This window comes from Ammospiza nelsoni, chromosome 2 (assembly GCF_027579445.1).
Source record: "Ammospiza nelsoni isolate bAmmNel1 chromosome 2, bAmmNel1.pri, whole genome shotgun sequence".
NCBI lineage: Eukaryota > Metazoa > Chordata > Aves > Passeriformes > Passerellidae > Ammospiza > Ammospiza nelsoni.
This window is the reverse complement of record NC_080634.1, coordinates 96,499,218-96,518,159: the sequence shown is the minus strand read 5'-3', so window position 1 is coordinate 96,518,159 and position 18,942 is coordinate 96,499,218. Positions and strand designations below refer to the sequence as shown.

General features: G+C 38.9%; 1 protein-coding gene across 2 annotated transcripts in view; it reads left to right on the top strand.

Annotated features, from left to right (window-relative positions):
* The first annotated feature begins 573 nt into the window (after nt 1-573).
* The window catches only part of PRKX (protein kinase cAMP-dependent X-linked catalytic subunit), a 57,858-nt gene continuing 39,489 nt past the window's right edge, over nt 574-18,942 (top strand). For both annotated transcript variants that reach the window (XM_059466284.1, XM_059466283.1), the window contains exon 1: nt 574-843. In XM_059466284.1, coding sequence (XP_059322267.1) covers nt 660-843 — 184 coding nt within the window. In that variant the 5' untranslated portion in view covers nt 574-659. The remainder of the gene's footprint in view (nt 844-18,942) is intronic.

Genomic DNA, 18,942 nt, shown 5'->3' with positions numbered 1-18,942 from the left:
CGTGGGGAAGGACCAGCTCCTCCCAGGGCTGTTACTGTGCAGCCGAGGGGACCTCACCGCTCATTTTTAACTTTCTGCGGGGAGCGCACGGGACCGTCCCAGGTGTCCCTGCAACGCTGAGGGAGCGCGGGGCAGGCGCGGCAGCCGCCGGCACTTCCCTGCACCCCGCTCCCCGCCGCCGAGCCGCGCAGCCCCTCGGGTGGGACGCAGGGTGGGGAAGGAGAAGCAGAGAGCACCGGGGCTGTCACACGGTTCCGGGCCGTGCCCGCGGCGAGGGGCGAGGGCCGCGCTCCCGCTGTGTGGCGGGGCCGCGCTTCCCCCGGCCCCTCCCCGCCCCGCCAGCCCTCAGCGGGACGGTGCCGCAGCGGCAGCGGCAAACCCCGCCCTCCGCCCCGCGTGTGGCGCGGCTGGGCGCACCCTCGCCATTGTCTGTGCGGCGGTCCTTGCCTGCTGCGGGCACCGGCGGGCGGCGCGGCGCTTGTGGCCGCGATGCTGAAGGGCTGCGCGCCCCCTCAGACGCGGCAGCGGGCTCCAGCCCTGGGGAGCAGCCACCCCGCCTGCTGAAGACTGAAACTTTGCGTCCCCGCCGCTCCCTCTCCTCCCTCTTCCTCTCGCCCTTCTCCATGCGCTGAGCGGCCGCGGGACGCCCGCTCGGCCCTATGGACGCCTTCAGCGCTGCCAAGGCCAAGATGGGGGCGAAGAGCGGCGGCGAGGCGGCGGCGGCAGGAGTGGCCGCGCCTCAGCCCGCCGTGCCGGCCCCCAGCCCCGCCGGTCCCGGCTCGCCCGGCGCGCTCGAGCCCGCTGCCTTCAAGCTGGAGGACCTGGAGACCCTGGCCACCGTGGGTGAGTGCGGGAAGGAGGGGAACAAAGGAATTTTCGAGGTGCCTGTCTGCGACCGTGCCCGGCGAGAGGAGGTGCCCGAACGGCTGGCTGCCCCCTTCCCCAGCGCCCTCTTTTTTTTGTGGTTTTTTTTGGTTTTTTTTTGTGTTTTTTTTTTTTTTTTTTTTTTTTTTTTTAATTTCTCTCCGCCTCCCCCTCCCTCTCCGCTGGCTTTTCTCCCGCCGCGCCGCCGCTGGCCAGTGTGAGGGCAGCTGGGCTGCCTGCGGTGGCTGTAGGTGCCTGTGGGCGGCTGGCGGGGACGCGCCGCAGCCTCCGCGCGGTTCGGGAGCCGGGCTGCGGGAGGCTGTGGGCATTGTACGCCCCGGTGCTGCCGTGTCACCGGCTCCGGCTCCGGGATGCTGTGGGCATTGTACGCCCCGGTGCTGCCGTGTCACCGGCTTCGGCTGCGGGATGCTGTGGGCATTGCACGGCCCCGGCTGCGGGATCTGCAGCGGAGCGAGCCTGCACCCGGGCCTGGGTTTGGCTTGTCTCTGGGATGAGTACTGCCACTGCTGAAGCTGAAAGACCTTTTAGTATAAAACCTGGTTTATCTGGTTTAACTTCATTTACCTGCATCATGATAAAAAATTCATCATTTAAATTAGCTGTCGGGCCAGGGAAGAGATCAAACAGGTTAACCGAATGCAGGTGAGTGTATGTCAAACCCCCGACACGCTGTTGCCCTGAATATTGATGCACAGATATTTTGCGTGTGTAGAATTTTGGTAGAAGGTAAGGTCTCATCTCACAAGTACCACGCTTACTAAAGCTGCCTGTAATCGGTGGCATTGCAGAGTAAGTGTGCCTAATAGACGTGTCAGACATCCGTGATGTTCATGGTGTTCATGTGTGCTGTATCTCTGTATTGTATTTGAACATACATACTGATAGTTGCATATGTTTTTGCACCTGGTTTGAAAGCTTCAAGTTGTGTGTTCAACTATATGGAAGTTTTGTTCACTTTTTCATTATAGGACTGTGAAATTATTTTGGATAGATTTATTTTAGTAAGTAATGTAATGTAAATCTTAATTTCCCCTAAGCTCTCTTCAGCCAAAAAGGTGTGATGTAAGCCCTTTTTTAGTGAAGGTAATGGCTTTAAACATGGAATTGGAAAGGCCCAGGAGTGTTGTTGTTAATGAAGAATGCATTATCTTCTCTTGAAATACGTTGTGTTTTGAGATAGTGTTCCAATTTGAAATGTGGGCAGACATTTTACCGATAAATTATTTGAGATTATTAAGAGACTTCTTGAAAGGTTTGTAATTTTTTTTTCCCTCCAGAAGTGGTTGCTTTTCTTCATTACATCATGACCATGTGGATACAGTAGTCATCAGTGAGGATTAAGACTTCGAGTGAAACACAGATTGCAGAAAAAGAGTAATTTTTAAAGAAGGCAGGGTAGTCATGGAAATATTTCTGCAGCCAATGAAGAAATCCTGGTGTCAACCTTAAACAGTATACCTTTATTAGAGTGTCCTTTAAGATGCTCTTTAGAGGCTGAGGAAAGGGAAAATTGTGATGCCATAGGATTTAAAGAGAGACTTAAAAAAAGTGAGACACTGCCTGTTACGAAGAAACAGAGAAAGAAATAAAAGGGAAAAGGAGCAGATAGCTACCTGTCAAGACACTGACAGAATCTGTAGTGTCCCTTCATTCTCTGTCTTCCCCAGCTTGATTTTTTTTTTTCTTTTTTTCTCAAATAACTCTGTCTCCAAAGATAACAAAGATAACTTGCATCTCTTTTGAACTGTGTCATTGGTCATTTAATAGGGAAAATAAAGATAAAAAAAGAGAAAACTGGAAAGGTATAAAACTGTGCACAGATAAATACATAAGGCCTTACATTGCCAAAGAAACAGAGCTGGCTTATTTTAAGTTGGTTGAAAAATGAATTTGTGACATGCCTGTGTATCTCGCTCCTGACTAGGAAGCAATGTTGCAGCCTTAAAGTGATACTGAAACTGAGCACGTGAGTACCTGCTCTGAGTGGCCGAGTTTATAAAAGATGCAGTGCCCCTCTAATGCCTCTGTAGTGCACTAGTCAGGGCTCTGAGTCAGATCTGAGTCTGCCTGAGGCTGGGCAGCTCTGTGTGCACCTGCTAGCATGAAGCATTGGAGACCTGATTTAAACGGGCTGCAAGTTAAATCAGTGCAAAATACTGCAGGGTAGTAGAGTGGATTTGTTTTTTAGCTTGAGAAACTTTTTTGCTTGGCTTTGACCTTTTTAAATTAAGTTAGTTAAGCACACTGTAGGTTTATATCACATGTACTGAAAGAGTATATCTCTTTATGCAGTTCTTTTTAGCAGCGGTTTAAGTCAGTATTACCTTATCCTCCATTTTGATCTCCCTGCACAAATAGATGGCATTCATGTCATCAGTTTCACTACAGCAATTTAGAGTAGTCTGCAGTTTGACTGCTCTGATAAGGATAACCATTTTCTTTCTGCTGATGTTCTTGAAAGCTGTATGCTCTGAGATAATTGGAGATGTTTGGGGATGGGAGGGGAAATACCAGAACTTCCTGTTATGTAATTTTTGGGTATCTCCTTTTTACTAGAATCATTGCTTATAGATATTCCCAGGCTTAGAAATAGTTATGGCCATGGAAACTATCAACTTGAGAAAGTTGAAAGTCAAAACAGGGAGGTAAGTTCCATGCTGTGGGAGCTGTTTATGATTAATATTTAAGGTAACAGAATTCTGTTGGTGTCTGTGAGATTGTAGTCATCTATGACTTTAAGCAACTTCTCTCTGAGGATGGAATGAAATCAATGTAAAAAAAAAAAGTTGACTGCAATACCTGCTTTGAATATAGCAGCTACTGTTTTAAGTATCCTTCATAGTCTCAGAGGATTAAAATCTCTCTGTTAACCTGACCACCATAATGCAGGCTGGATTTTCTGTGGCATGTGTTTTCTGTGATTTCTGTTGGGATGTTGTGCCTGGTTTAGCAAAGAACTTCATGTAAAGGTGGGAAGAGCAAAAGGGAAGTACAGTTTAGTGTAATGAGTCAGAGGACATTTATCTCCCCCAAACATCCCAGGACTCAGCCTTTGTTTGGGTGTTTGTGGGCTCTTTGTTAAAAGGCAATTGCAGCAGAGTCTGGAATACAAGTTTGCTTTGGAGGGAAGTGCTTTAATACTTAGTTGATAAAGTGAAGTTGGGGCTTTAGGGAGGGCACAGGATTGGGACACATACTGGTTTCTGGCACTAAGAGAAGTTAAACAGGAAAAATATTTCTTTGAAGGTACTTCCTGAGGGGTTGAACATGTGGCTTTGAACCTTTGAAGTATATGGGTTTTTTAACTAGTCTCCTTGTATGAAAGTTGAACACTCTGCTCTGGAGCCATTGAAGGTGCTTGGTTATCCTCATCTTGTTTTGAATTAATTTTCCTTTCAAAGGAGGTTGAAATACAAATGTTTGCTCAGCACACTCAGAAACTGCTGTTCAGGCCAGGCTGAATACTCTGTGAATCTCAGTGAATCTATGCACTCACCTGTGCCAAGATTGAGGTAGTTCTGTGCTGGACAGAAACAAAAACAATTATATGCCATGACCACCATGTTCATTCAAAGTTCATGACCTGTGCTCACCTGAACCTATTTCAAACTTCTTGTAAGTCAGTGAAAAGGGGAGACTGAGCACTAATGGCAGAGTTTCTGAATCATCCTTTGTTGTGATGGGCATTTAACATGGGCAGCCTTCCTGTTCCAGAAGCCAGAGTGCCTGCAGTTGGACACCTGACACGTATCTTGAAATAGAGACACTAAATTTTTAATTGTGCCATAATGAAAAAGTAATTCGGGTAAACTAGAGTAAGTAATAGAGGGAAACCAGAAGGTACTTCTTCATTTTTGGGTACATAAAGATGGGAAAAGTGTTACATTCCCAATTGAAATGCATAGTGATGGAAAAGGGAGAAGGAAGAGAACACCAGGAGGAGAAAGATGACAAATTTTTTCTTACCCTCTCTCCTTTGAGATCTGTTTCTTGTCCATTTTTCAAAGTGCAGTGAATTCCATAGCAGACTATGTAAATGTAAGTTTGGAGTTGTGAATCTGTTCAATTGATTGAAATATTTTAATTAGAGTATTTTTATGCAAAAAGATTGTTTAAACTACTTTTCCCATTAAGTGCTTTACACTGAACAAATGCAGAATAAAAATTGGGCATAGCAGTATTTTCATTTTTATGCACGTGGGAAAATTTTAAAAAGTTCATGGGAAAAATGAGGTGCTACATATTTTCAAATACTTAATTTCTCTATGTTCGCACAGAAAATATACTAGCCAAATATATTTCAAGTGGCATTGTATCAGCATGACAGTAGGTACACAACTGTAGTCTAATGCCAGGGAATTGTCTAAGTAAGAAAGTGTGCCCCAGAGTAGCTAAGTTCTTTACTTGAAAAGAACACTGGTGGCTTTTTCCTTTTCTTGGAGGCTTAATTTAGTTCACTTTCTTACCAAGTGTTATTTTTGGTTTCACTACCAAGGTTGTCACCTATTTTAAATTTTCTAAGGGATGTATGAGCATTTTTTCCGTGTTTTGTCACATTTTCTTGATACTGAGATGATAAATAATAATCCATTATTTTACTTGGCAATGTTCTTGAATACCACAAGTTTTGAAAGAAAACATGGTCTGAATGTTGTGACTGTAATGGTGACCTGAATTCACCATTACGTTTGTACATCTTTGAGGCTTTAGTCATAAAGCTAAATGACTTGAATTTTGTTTTCAGTCTCTGTATTTCTTACTTCATTTTTCCCTCCTACAAAATGACACTTGTCCCAAAATAAATCATTATTATTATAGCTGCTGTCTAGAGAGAAATGACCAGGTGTGAGACTCAGCTTTCTTCCTTTGCTTTTCCTGTTATCCACTGCTGAGGTGAATTTCAATACCATAATGTTTATTGTAGTTTAGGCAGCAACAGGTTCTTTCCCATAAGTTTCTTGTTCTCTTTAGGATGGAAAAAAAAATGGATTGAAACAAGTATTCTCTTTTATCTTTCAGAGAGGTCAGAAAAGTGAGAGTGTGTGGAAGAAGTCTGAACATGTGAAAATTCAAAGTTCACATTTCTGCTTTTCTATCTGCAGTGTTTAAAATCAGTCTTGAGGTAAATTGTTAGTGTTTGCCTGTCACCTGTTTCTTTTGTCTGAATCTAGTTTAGATATTTAATTGATTGCAGAAAGCATTCTTTATCTGATGTTGTGAATTTGACAGTGTGTCATAGAATAGGCTTCAACACTCAAATATGCTTCTTAAAGATGAGTGATTTGTAAAGTCCTATAAATAGCCCGGAGATGCCCAGAAGTGCTTTTTGCAATGCAAATAATCAGATAATCTGGGACACAACTGGTATTAATATTTCAGAAATAAGAAGCATGCAAAACTCACCCACAAAATCAAAAGCACCCAACACCATACCTTTCCCCTGCCAAGTTTACGCTTAAAAAAACCCTGATTTTCCAGGTGAAAATACTTTGGGAAAACTCTGTTAAGTGTTGTCTTAGCCCAAACTGAAGATAAGAAACCTGCAGAGAAATGGAGATTTTATTTTTTTTTTTTTTTTTTTAGTTTTCCTTTTTCAGTGGGAAGAAACAGGAACTTTAAAGTGCTAGGGGTTGAAAGCATGTAGGCTCTTAGGGCTTGACTCAATTTTTTTCTATGTTTAGCTTCTTGAGCATGCAAGTCTGGACTGCTTGTAGAGGACAGAGAGAGCAGCCTTTTGGAGATGACTGCATTGGTATTTTGGCTTTCATGTAATGAAAACTTAGCAAAACAAATCCCTTCCCAAAGTGTGTTTAATCCTGGTTTGGTCCACTTTTAAAGGTGATAGTCAGTATAACTAGACAAAAAAAGACAAGTGTGGTGAAATTTATATACTGTTTTGTTTATTATGAGAGACATAGAGGTGTATACAGCAGTGAAGAGTGATTTTTTGTTAAGATAGGAGCCTGTGTTTACCTTCCAAGGTCTTGTCTGGGCATAAGCTGTTTTTAACCAAATTATTTAGCTCAGTGTAATTCCCCTACTGTTGACACTTAGCAGTGTAGAACATTTTCAGTATTAGCCTGTACTACTCAGGAGTAATTTAACATGTTATGTTTGCTTGGGAAAGCATCCTTTAAAATCTGCAGTATTTTAGAGGGTTTTTTAGCAGCTTCAAACTGGTACATAAAATTTTCTGAATACTGTGTGTTAGTGTGCACCTGGGATATTTAGGGTAGAACAATTCTCAAAATTAGACTATTCATGCTTTCCCATAGAAAGACTGTCTTCCAAATGACTGAACAAGTGTTGATTTCTTTGTTTAGAAAATAAAGAAGGGAGAGATATATGATACAACATTTTTTGCTAATAATATTCAGTTTGTCAGCCGCACTGTTTGCACTTCACATTAAAGCACTGGTTCGTTTTCTTGTATAAAATATGGATTTTTTTAACCCTTATTTTTAATATTGGAGTGAATCAAAGATGGTGATCTGTAGAATTTGGTCATGAAAACTTTTCACTTGGCTGCCCTTTTTCTTCTGGCCTGTTTCTTCACTCACATCCCAGCTTGGAGCAGTTGCTGGCTGGTCTGTTGATTGACTGTAACTTTTGTGGAAATGTGTTGTCTTTTTTCTTCAGGGAATCAATTGGTCTGCTTCGACACGTTTCAAATCAGACAAATCGTGTGTGTGTTATTTATTGCTAACTGATGCACATTAAATATAAATGAAGGAAGCATCCTTTTCATGTCACTGAGCTGTATGGTGCAACCTATTTCTGTGTGCTACTGGTGGTGATGGAATGTGAGACTTTCTGCTGGGTTGATCTGGCCAGTGAAACCATTCCTATGGTATCTGATTTTCTAGTCTTGTGATTGTTTGTTTGTTAGGGAGAGTATTTCATAGCCCTTATGCCAGCCCTTATCTTGTCTGTATATCAAGAGACTAATTTTTATGGGAAATCTTTGCTCTTGTTTCTTTCCTGGATATTTGGTTTGAGTATCACCCACAGCTTTCTGTATTGGATATATACCTATATACGTTATGTATGTAAATATGTATATCTATTTAAGTTTACACAAACTCATAAATTTTAAGTTTTACTATTCTGCAGCTTGATAGAGGAAGAGTGAGAATATGTAATTCTTCTGCTCATTTTCTGTCAGCATATTTGAGCTTCTAAATGGCTCTCACACCAGATATTTGTTTCTGGAAACTATTCAAATACAGTACCTAAAATATGTAGTAGCAGGTTTTTTATTTAATTTTTAAGCTGGTATATTTTTTACTTCCTTAAAGGATTGGTTCTGAGCTAATTTTGCATGAAAGATCATGTACCTATTATTTGTTAATTTGATTCTAATATGCAATTTGTATATTCAGGTGTAATTATTTATATTTTGTGTTTATTGGAGTGCTGGAGAAAGGGAACTCAAAGCAGAAGAGCTATATAATAAAAACAATTATCAGCAGTTGTGACCTGTGACTTAGATTTGTTGATTTTTGTATATAGTCTCGATGTTGTCTAAGGCATATTTTTAAAAGCATTAAATCTAACAATATGGTAAATAATTTTGCCTGGAAAATGCAATTATAGAACCTCTGACATTGTCTAATACAAGAGGAAATCAGGTGAAGGTGCCAAGGTGTGGGATTTTTTTGTTGTGTTTTGTTTTCTGTTTGGTTGGTTTCTTGTTTGTTTATTTCTTCATTATTTTTCATGATTCTTTCCAGAGAGGTAAGGGCTGATTACCAAAATCCTGTAAAATGACAGTTTGAGTTGGCCATTATGCTGTGGTTTTTATGAGTTTTGGACTTGTTCTTTGCTAAAATGTAACTTCTTACAGAGCATTCTTGGTATTTGTTCAAGTGTTGTTATGTTTCTTTAGGGGAATATGGTGACTCAGAGCAATTTGAAATATTAATAGAAATGACCCTGCCATTATTGTTGAAGGTGCAGGGTGCTCTCTGGATGGAAACAAAATGTCTAGTTAGTACTGCCCTTTATGCCTCTCAGGTATTACTCCAGTCAGTAAATTAAATGCTCTGAAATGCTTTAGGTAGATGTTAAGGGAACTGTCCCTCTACAGACTCTTCCAGAAACAGGCTAAACTGGTATAAGATTTTTACTTTGCTGATGTGCTAATGAGGATGCCCTGTAATAGCTGTATGTGTGGCAAATAGAAGGATTTGGAGGGGCTGGTGGCTGACTGTGTTCATATTCAACTTTGGGTGCTATAACAGCAGACTCCTTGTGCCCCCTGCCCCAAAACTGATGACAGACTTGGAGCCTCAGAGCTCTTCCCTGCCACCTTGGACTGGCTTCCTGCAGCTCTTGGGTGTAGGAGATGAAAGCCTGTGCAGTTTCAATTTGCATGGCCTGCCAAAAGTAACTTCAGAGTATACATTGTAAAATTTTTCTTTGTTTTCAGGAAAATTAGTGGGTAACTTGTTGTCTGTCCCCGGAGAACAGTGAGAACAATGGTAGTCAGTCTGTTTCTAAATTGGGATTATTGTCCCCTCTTTCATGAAAATTTTTCAAGTTGCATGTCACTATGTTGAGTTTGTGTCCTGAGGCCATTAAATTCTCCCTGACTTCTGTGACTCTCAAAGGCCTTTAAAAACTTTGGCAGTATGTCTTTATTTAAACCACCCAGCTGTCACACTCTGAAGTGGTGAATTTAGAATTTATGGTGATCAGCAATGGTTTTTTTCCTCCTTTTTTTAGTAATCAACACATTTTAATTCCCATATTTGTAGAAATTGTTCAGTCTTTCATATATTTGGAAATAGTGGAATTTGGGTTATAATAAATGTAAAAAACATTTCTAAAATTTTCCCATTATTGCACCTTAATTAAAATTATTTTGTTTGAAAGCTTTTATACATCTATTGTAGTACTTTTACCTTTTACAGTGAGTAGCTGTGGTTCCTTGGATTTGTTTATGGAAAGTTTTTCTTGGTTAAAGTTGGGTTTGTTTTGTTCTGGTTGTTTTGTTTTTTTTTTTTTTTTTTTTTTTTTGCTACAAATGCCAGCTGGGAAGAAGCTGTGAGAAAGAGTGTGTCCTACAAGAAAGAACCATTAAAGAACCATTAGAAAGAAAAGCAAAAGTAACTGGGAAGAGAATTGGAAAGAATCTGAAAAAAACCCCTAACAGTTGGTGCAAAATATCTTCAATTACATGAAGATATATTTCTGCTGGGGGGAAAAAAGAGGTTTTGTAATTTTTTTTTCATTTCAGTTTTACACATTCATTCAGGTTTTATACATTCATGAGTTGAAAAATAGATACAAATTGGGGTACATCCAGTCTTGATGCTGTAAAGCTTATGACATCTATCAATTTCAAGTATTTTAGGAAAATAAATTTTAGTCTTTGTTCTAATAAGTGAAGAGTTTCTAGATTTATCTTAACTCCTTTATCTGCAACACCTGACTTACTGTAAAGTAAAAGATGTATTGTGGTGGCAGTGGTGATAATTTTTTGCTGCCTCGGTTCTTAGGCAGACCTAAATTTTTCAGTGCTCCTAGACTGCTGTTGGTTGAGGGTTAGACAGAGTACAGCCCAGTTTGTTTGATTTGGCACAATTATGTGAAAACAATTTTTTAAAACAATTTTGAACATGAAATACATAGGATTTTGCTGTCTACAAGGGATGTTTATGATCAGTGAATTCTTGATCTGTCGAGAAGAGCTTGCAATACACAGTAATTATAGGAAGAGAGGCAACACTGTGAAATGATAAATGAGGAGGACAACTGGTTTTGTGACTATTAATCAGTGTCTCAGCAAGCAGTCTTTTTTTTTCTTTTTTTTTTTTTTTTTTTTATCCTGACACGTTTGCAGGTAAACCCAGCTATCTTAAGGATAAGTCAGGAGTTGGTTTCATAATTATTAATTTCATAGCTTAGTGTCTACCTGTTTCACATTGCTTTAAGAGTTTCCTGTGAGTGTACCTGGGTGATAAAAGCTTGTAATACAGTTAATTTTATCTTTGAATTGCAATTGAAATGCTTTGGCATAGTATTTAGAGACAGGGTTTACACTTCTGTGTTAAATATTCTTTTAGAATTTTACTGACTTTGTGTGGTTGCTATTTGCATTTTAGAAAAGAGGGTTCTTGGTGAAATGGGGACTTAGCAAAATAAATTAATAATAAGAGAAGGTTGGCAGGCAGTGGAGATGAATGCATATCTGAAGCTATACCTTTGGTACAGAATGTTCAAATTCCTACTAAAAATGATTTTGGAAAAAGAAGGGAGAAGGGGGCTTAATGCTGTTTTGAGACACTTTCATTTTGTTTAGGTGGGCTTGTATTTCCTGGATAATTGCTTCTTTTCAGAGCAAAACCAGTACAACTGCGTGAGAGTGTGGCTAGAAGCACAGTTGGATATTCTAGATGATTGTAAGTGAAGAAACTGATGTCACCAGTTCTAGATTTGATAAGTGAGTCTGAATGTGTAGCTTTTGCTAGGTCATACTGTGAGTGCAGTGTCATCTATTCATGTGGAACTGAGCTGTGGTGCTTTTTTATAGATTTTCTGATATGTTCAAGTTGGGCTCTCCTGAGTGAAATGTGGATGATTTATGTCCTGTAATAAAATATATTGATAAGCTTCTCTCTAATCTTTGTGTGTTTTGTCATTTAAAATATTTCTACAAGGGAGAAAAATCTCCTGTTAGCAGTTGGGTGTAATACCTATGGCGAGATTCAGAACTCCAGATCCTCCCATGATAGTTGAGATTTCTAGTCTGATTTGCTATCATTTTTGGTAGAAATGTTAGGAGCTGCATTGTTTGAGAACAAACACAATTTTGTTGCTTGGCCTCCTCTGCTTCTCTGAAATGTGAATCTTGATATAGAATTAAACACTGATTATAATAATAGGACAGGAAAAAAAAAGCCACCTAGAAATAAGGCCACTTGAGGGAAGGAGAAAAGCCATACTGTGTTTGATCACTTCACTTTGGAGAGCCTTCCACAGCATAGTTATGTAAGTTTTATAAGCAGACAATTATATTTTTTTTTTGGTGGGAGGGAAAAGGTGGAAACTATTTAATAATTTGCCATAAAGTGCAGTCATCTCTAAGGAGTGTTGTATGTTGTGCACAGACCTCATTTTAAAGACTGAAAGTAAACTTGACTTAAAAGGACACTATGGTGAAAACAGGTGCTTAGCTGTTTAAGCATTGCTTATACTTAGCTTGTGTACTGGCATGTCCTACAAAGGATAACATTTAGGTTTTATGTCAAGAAGTTTGAAATTTTATTAGTCATTGTCGGAGCTTTCCTCTGGTACCTTGTGAGGAGGTGTATTTTAATAGTGCAGTGCAGGTTTCTTCCATTAGCGATGTATGAGGACCTCGTTTGTATGACGCAATCATTTCATCAGTCTCTCTTCTGTCTCCTGAGACTTGTTCCTAGGAAATCTGCAAGCATCTGAAACAAGCTCTAGTGACAGTAAATACCTAATTTGCCTGATAAAGTTTCTTGTTTGGCTATTTCATCTGTCTTCAGGGAAGAAATATGCCTTTTAGCTTTGCTACCAAAAACTTAACATGCTTCACCTTTTGTAAAAAGTGTTAATGGATAATAATATAATCACCATCAGATCACCAGTAGCTTTCAGTTACAATTGATTTAAATATGAGCTGGTGAGCAGGCCCAGATAGATTTGTGTTTATTTCTGATCTTAAATTCTGTCCCTGCCTTCTAAGTTTAGCAGCTCTGAGTTTGTGTTCTGTTTCCTTAAATGTAGATTCTGAATTATAAATTATATTGAACTGTTTGTTCTTTAAATTGAAAACAAATATATTTCTGTTGAGCTGTGTGCTGTGTCAGCTATAGTAGTGAGTGACCCTCAGCAATGATGTTTCAATTTTGGAGAAACACAGTCTACCAAGGGCATATCAAGTACTCTTGGTGTGTGAACTATAGCTCATGAATTCAATTAGCTGTAATTGAATCTGTCCTATCAAAGTGGTGTTGGATTTGCTATTCATTACTTCCTTTACTACTGGCTGTGGTCTTGTTTTAAGTGTATCAGATGAGGTGCAGCTAATTGTGAGGTTGTTTGGGGTGAGAGAATTGTAGAGTAGAAGTAAGAAGCAACTATGGCAGTAAACAACAGAATAAATTAACCTCAGTTTTGATAAATGGGTGCATGTGTATATGTCTGTTGCTTACCTGAGAAATTCCATGTATGATGAAGACATGCCTAGGATGAAGAGTGAAATAGCAGAGTCAAATAACAGAAAATATGAAAGGAAATGTTGATTCTTAGGGTAGAAGTGGCCTTGGTTTTATTTTCAAGATTTGAGTAGTCATAAAATCAGAGAATGCTTTGAAATGATTGAAGGGGACCTTAAAGACCATCTAGTTCCAACCTGTCATCTCTGGGCAGCTTTCTTCACTAGGTTGCTGAAAGCCCCATCCAAGCTGGTGTCAAACACTTCCAGAGATGAGGCGTTCCGAACTTCCCTGGGCAGCCTGGGTAATCCAACCCAACGTCTGGCCTAAACCTACCCTCTTTCAGTTTGAAGCCGTTGCCCCTGTTCTGTCACTATCTGCCCATGTAAAAAGTAGCATTTTATTTTGGTTTTTTAAGCCCTCTTTAACTGCCAAAAAGCCTCAGTAAGATCTCCCCTGATCCTTGCTTTCTCCAGGCTGAGCAACCCAGCTCTCTCAGCCTGTCATTACAAGAGAGGAGCTGCAGCCCTCTCATGACCTTTGTGTCCCTCCTTTGGCCCTGCTCTAACAGGTCTGTGTCTCTTGTGCTGAGAGCCCCAGAGCTGGGTACTCAAGTGGGCTCTTAGAGGGGCAGGATCCCCTCCCTGGACCTGCTCACCCACACTGCTTGTGATGCAGCCTGGGATGTGGTTGACCTTCTGGGCTGCAAGCATGCATTTCTTGTTAATAATTTCAAATCTGATAAATTCTTGTTTAATCACATATATTTACTCTTTAAATATATTTGTTCAGGGCAGCTAGTCATTGCAAATGAGCTTTATTCTGTAATCTTGTATGTCAATCTTCCTTTTGTGTGGAAAATAAGGTATTGTGTAGCGAGTTCACTTCTAGCCTCGCCTCTTTGTGACATGTTACATCTTTCCACCTGTCTCTTCAGATGTATGAAATTTGCAAAGTTTTTTTAAAAACTGCTGCAAACAATTTTTTTAAAAATAAATATTGGACCTCACATGATGTTATGCTTAAAGAAAAACAAAAGGAAAGATTGTACAGAAACAGTGTCCAGCACAGAAATGCTATCCGGTTACTGGCCAAAATATCTTTCCTTACTGTTGCAAAATGAATGATACTGTTACAATATATGCCATGGCCTCTGAAACTTACTCTAATATTGACTTGATTTCTTTTTTCTTGTGGAGTTGCTTTCTTAAGAGTAGTTTGGAAAATCAGGGTTGTTTTGTGAAAGGAATTTACTTGTAGCGTGTTTTGGTGTACTTTCTCATAAATTCCCAAATGTTCTCATTTAAATAATGGTCCATTTAAATAATGTCAGTTATGTACAGTGTTCTATTTAAAGTCTTATTTATTGATTTGGATGGGTTCCTTGTGCATGGTATGGATAGGTGTAATAACAGAGAGAGATTGGATCCCAGTTTTGAAACAAGAAGGAATGGAAAGTGTGTGCATAAAACTTGGGGGAAGGTGAAACTGGGAGATTGGTGGAGTGGCTTTTCTTTCCTCTTAAGGAACTGCACAGTAAAAATAGAAAAAACTACTACATCCATTCTGTGTTTCAGTCACATAGTTGGCTTATATGAAGTTAGAACAGAATTTAAGTTTAGCCTTACTTTTCTGCATTGTAAAGAAAAAACAGTGGCTGGTCCATACAGTCCTGAATAGTATGAAAAATTCAGACCATAGTCCTTTTCTGATAGGGTATTTAAATGTTAAATTGGCATTGGCATGTCTTCAGTAACATTAGGTATTAATACAAGTGATATTTTCAGTCTTTATTCCATTAGTAATGTAATTCTTGGACACTATCAAGATTTTTCCCAATATGTTTAATTGACATTTGAGAATGCAATTTGGAGACTGGGATTTTGAAACTTAATATTTGTGTTAGGGCTTTTGTTCCAGTTCCATATCAAATACAACTTTATTTGGATATTCTAGACTTATTTCCTCTTTCTTGGATAATAGCTCTTTATGTGGAGAATATGGTGATATTCATTCTAGTGCCAAACAATGGTGATTTCATCACCTTATCTTGTACAGAGTTACACTAATTTTGTAAGGTATACTATGTGAGAATTTGGAAAGGTAATGGAACACATGAAGTAAATTCTAGATACCTAAGGCATTGTTATTCTTTAGTCTCTTAGGAATATCAACTGATACTGCCTTCTGAATATAAACAAAGCCTTCCCTTTGAGGAATGTTTTGTTCCACTCATGGGTTCTCAGTGTATTAACATTTAACCAAATAAAAGTATATTTGCAATACTTCTTCCAGATTGAGATTGTGTTTTAGGACAAAATTCTTGTGGGCTTGTAGTTTTTTTGTATAATCTCATTTACAGAAGATAGAATGCAGGGTTGTAGTTGCACTGCAGCAATTATTTGGGTCTTTTGGAAAGGCTTTCCTTTTGCTGTGGTTACAGTGCTGAGTCATTTGTGCATATAATAATGAAATCTCTAGTACTCACTACAATCCATTTAAAACAAAGATCTAACAAAATAGATTTTTTAGAAATGGTCATAGTTAAATCAGAAATATTTTTCTCTGTCAGTATAATAGCTCAAGTTTGAGAGTAGTGTTTTAAATACCTTCTAAGACTATTGTGCTATATAAACTTGAATAACATATGTAACATTACAGACTACAGAGATAAATTCAAGCTTGCAAATCGGATGTGGTTTGAACCATGATTATTTGTATACAAGATATCCTTTCCTGTGTGCAATGTTAAACTATATCAATATTTTGAAAAAAAATGCCAGGTGAATGAACTGACATTGTGAATACCACATTTGTGACACTGGGTCAGTAAGTTAGGTAATAGTACTGAAGATTATAAGGAAGTATAGGTATCATTTTGTAGGCACACAGTTTGTGGTAATTTGGGGTGGGGCTGCAGGTGAGCCTCATCCCCAATGGGCTACAGCTGTGAAAAGCAGGCGAGCAGCACTGACAGCAATGAGCCTTGCAAACATTGGAAGCAAAGAGACATGAAGGGCCCAGGTGCACTGACCAGTCATGGAAGGGAACAGAGGGCACACAGGTGCAATGCATGAATATGAGGGGTATAAAAGGTTGGGCTGAAGAACAAGAAGGGCAGGTTCCTGAAGTCTTCTGTAGTGGTGTGGTGTTACTTTGTATGGGTTGGAGCCTTCTAAAATTCTGTGGTGGTGCTCTGTGGCCCTCTCAACTGCGACCTGTGCTGTACATTGTGATATCATTTGGTGCAGATTTCATGACATGGAGCCTGAAGAATTCATTGAGTTGTCAGCAATTCTTTTTCAAGTCTTGCAAATTTGCATACTTCCTTACACAGATTAGCATATTCTGTTTAAGTAGTTTCTGTGCCATAAGTGTCATGCACTTATCAGGCCATGTAACTTTGAGGTGGTCTCTTCTGTCTGAATGTAGACTTATGCATTGTAAACAACTAACAAACCTATGTGTGTCGAGTCAGCAGGGGGAAATAGGTACTTCTGTGTTCATAAACTGAGTGTGTAAAACCACTCTATTGAATACAGAAGTGCCTTTTTCCTCTTCTGTTAAATTGCAGGGAATTCCACTTGGCTGGTCCAAAGTTAAGCTGTGTAATAAGTGAAGACATTCCAGCTCTGAGTGCAGAGACTGTTGATTCTTTGCCTAAAAGATGGGAGAAAATGTGTCTCTCACCTTTTGTTTGGGTTGCATATATATGCAATAACAGCTTGCATACTCATAGCCTGCAACTTTGCAACTTTAATTTTTTTTGTATTGTGCAAAGAGTTTTTATAAGTTTCTACCATAAATTGGAACAGGCCCGGAATAATGGTATTTCTTTCAAAACATATGCTTACTGTGTATTTTAATGTGCAACCATGAAGAATATGGTATGAGTTACATGGTGCTTTGTGGTAATCTGTCTTTGAAAGTGGAAGTTTTACTCCAGTTTTCAAAAATACCAGTCCTAAGGTTTTAAGATATAATATGAAGACTGAGCTTTCTGATTAATTGAGGTCTTTAACTACTACTCAATGGTCAGGCTTTGTCTTCTGTGGGAATGTCCAGAGGTTTTGTTTGTTTTGTTTTTGCTTATCCTGAATTAGCTCTACATCAGTTTTAAATTTAAAAATGAAAGTGAAAAGTTTGATTGGAAAAAAGTATTGAAAAATAGTTGTTGACCACGGCTGAACTTTGATTTCATTTTGCTTTCTTAATATTACTGTATCAGGTTTTCAACCTGGCCTTTCCAGCTTTCTCAATTGTGTCTGTATGTTTCTGGATTAGGGCCTTCTGTGTGGTAACACAGATAATAGCAGGGGATAGGAATCCTGGAACACTATTCTATTAGTTGTCTGTTTACTCATTTCCTGAAACACACGAGAGAAATAAAATGTCCTGAGTGCAGGACTTTAGGTCTTAAATGCCTTACTTGTCTTCAAGCAGAAGCTCTTCAACCTAATTCCAGTCTTATACTTTACAATCATTGTAGGACATGCTAAGTAATAAATAGACAATCTGTTTGAAAAGTGTTTAAAAATACAGTTTTTGTGCACTGTGTGGAATCCCTCCTCTTGATTTGTATCTGGTTTAGCGCTGCTTTTGGTGAAGATGGAAGTGAAATGTAATTGAAAGGAATGTATTCTAAGAGGAACTAGTCCCTCAAAAGCTTCTGTCCAGCACTGGTGAAGGAGGAAATCGGTCAAGTACAAACAATGTGGCTTTTATTACCTTGGGTCAGCAATAATAAACCTTTGTACTTCACAAGACTCTATTGTTTGCTTTTTAAAAGGACACTATCAAGGGTATTAAGCTCATGCTTTCTTTGCATTAACATGGGACTGACTTGCCGCAAGCAACTGTTTAGGAAAAGCTGAGTTTCAGGACAAACCAAAAGACGATGATTGTGTAAAAATCATACAAGTAGGTAGATACAAATATTTCTGGGTTGAAAAGAAAGGTTTTAATCATATACCAAATACCCCTATTTAGACTTACCAAGTTCAGAGGGGGTTGCTAAAGTTTCTATCTGTGCTCTTGCATGGATTTGATTTTTATCAGACTCTATGTAACATGAACTTCTTTGGAACAAAATGCTTCTAAATCCTGTATGGATTATTACATTAGTTAATATTGGTTAACATTACATTGTTACATTTGCTTCTTAGTCATCAAAATTTTATTTTTTATTTATTTTTCTGGGATGTAAATGTGAGTTTTGAGCTGTGTTTTGTACTTGTTTGGCTGGCCACTTTTATTTTAAGGTTTTCTTTTTTCTTTGGGGGTAATTGTAAGCTTACAGTGGTGATGTGTATAATTCTTTGGTGGTCATATATGCAACCTCATAAGTTCAGCTGTTGCATCTGAAAGAGCAAAATATGTTGGAACAATATTTCAAGTACCTGAACAGTTGTGTATCTCCTCCAGAGGTTCTGTTTTAAACTTAGAAGACCTTATTGGCTGCTTCTTTTAGTTAAAGTACCTGAAAAGGATTTTATTCTGCTGAAACTTGTTATTGCTATGACATGGCAATTTATTCAGGTTTGGATGTTTTATTTTGTTTTGCAGATTTTAATTTTTTTTTTGTTCAAAACAAACTAAATTTCTTTATGCTGAATTTGAGTAAACCAGCTAAAACAGTTCTGTAAACACTTCCTGTCACCAGGGAAATTGAAGATGAAGATAGAACTGCTGATAAATTATGAGAGAGAGCTTTACTCTCCTTGTGGGTAAAAATTTGATTATGAGGATAAAACTTAGAAACTGAGCTTTTTTTATTTTTTTTTTCCAATATGAGCTGTCCCTGTTCAGTTTTTTTTTTTTTTTTCTTACTTACCTTTTTTGGAAGGGGAAAAATACTGGGAAACAC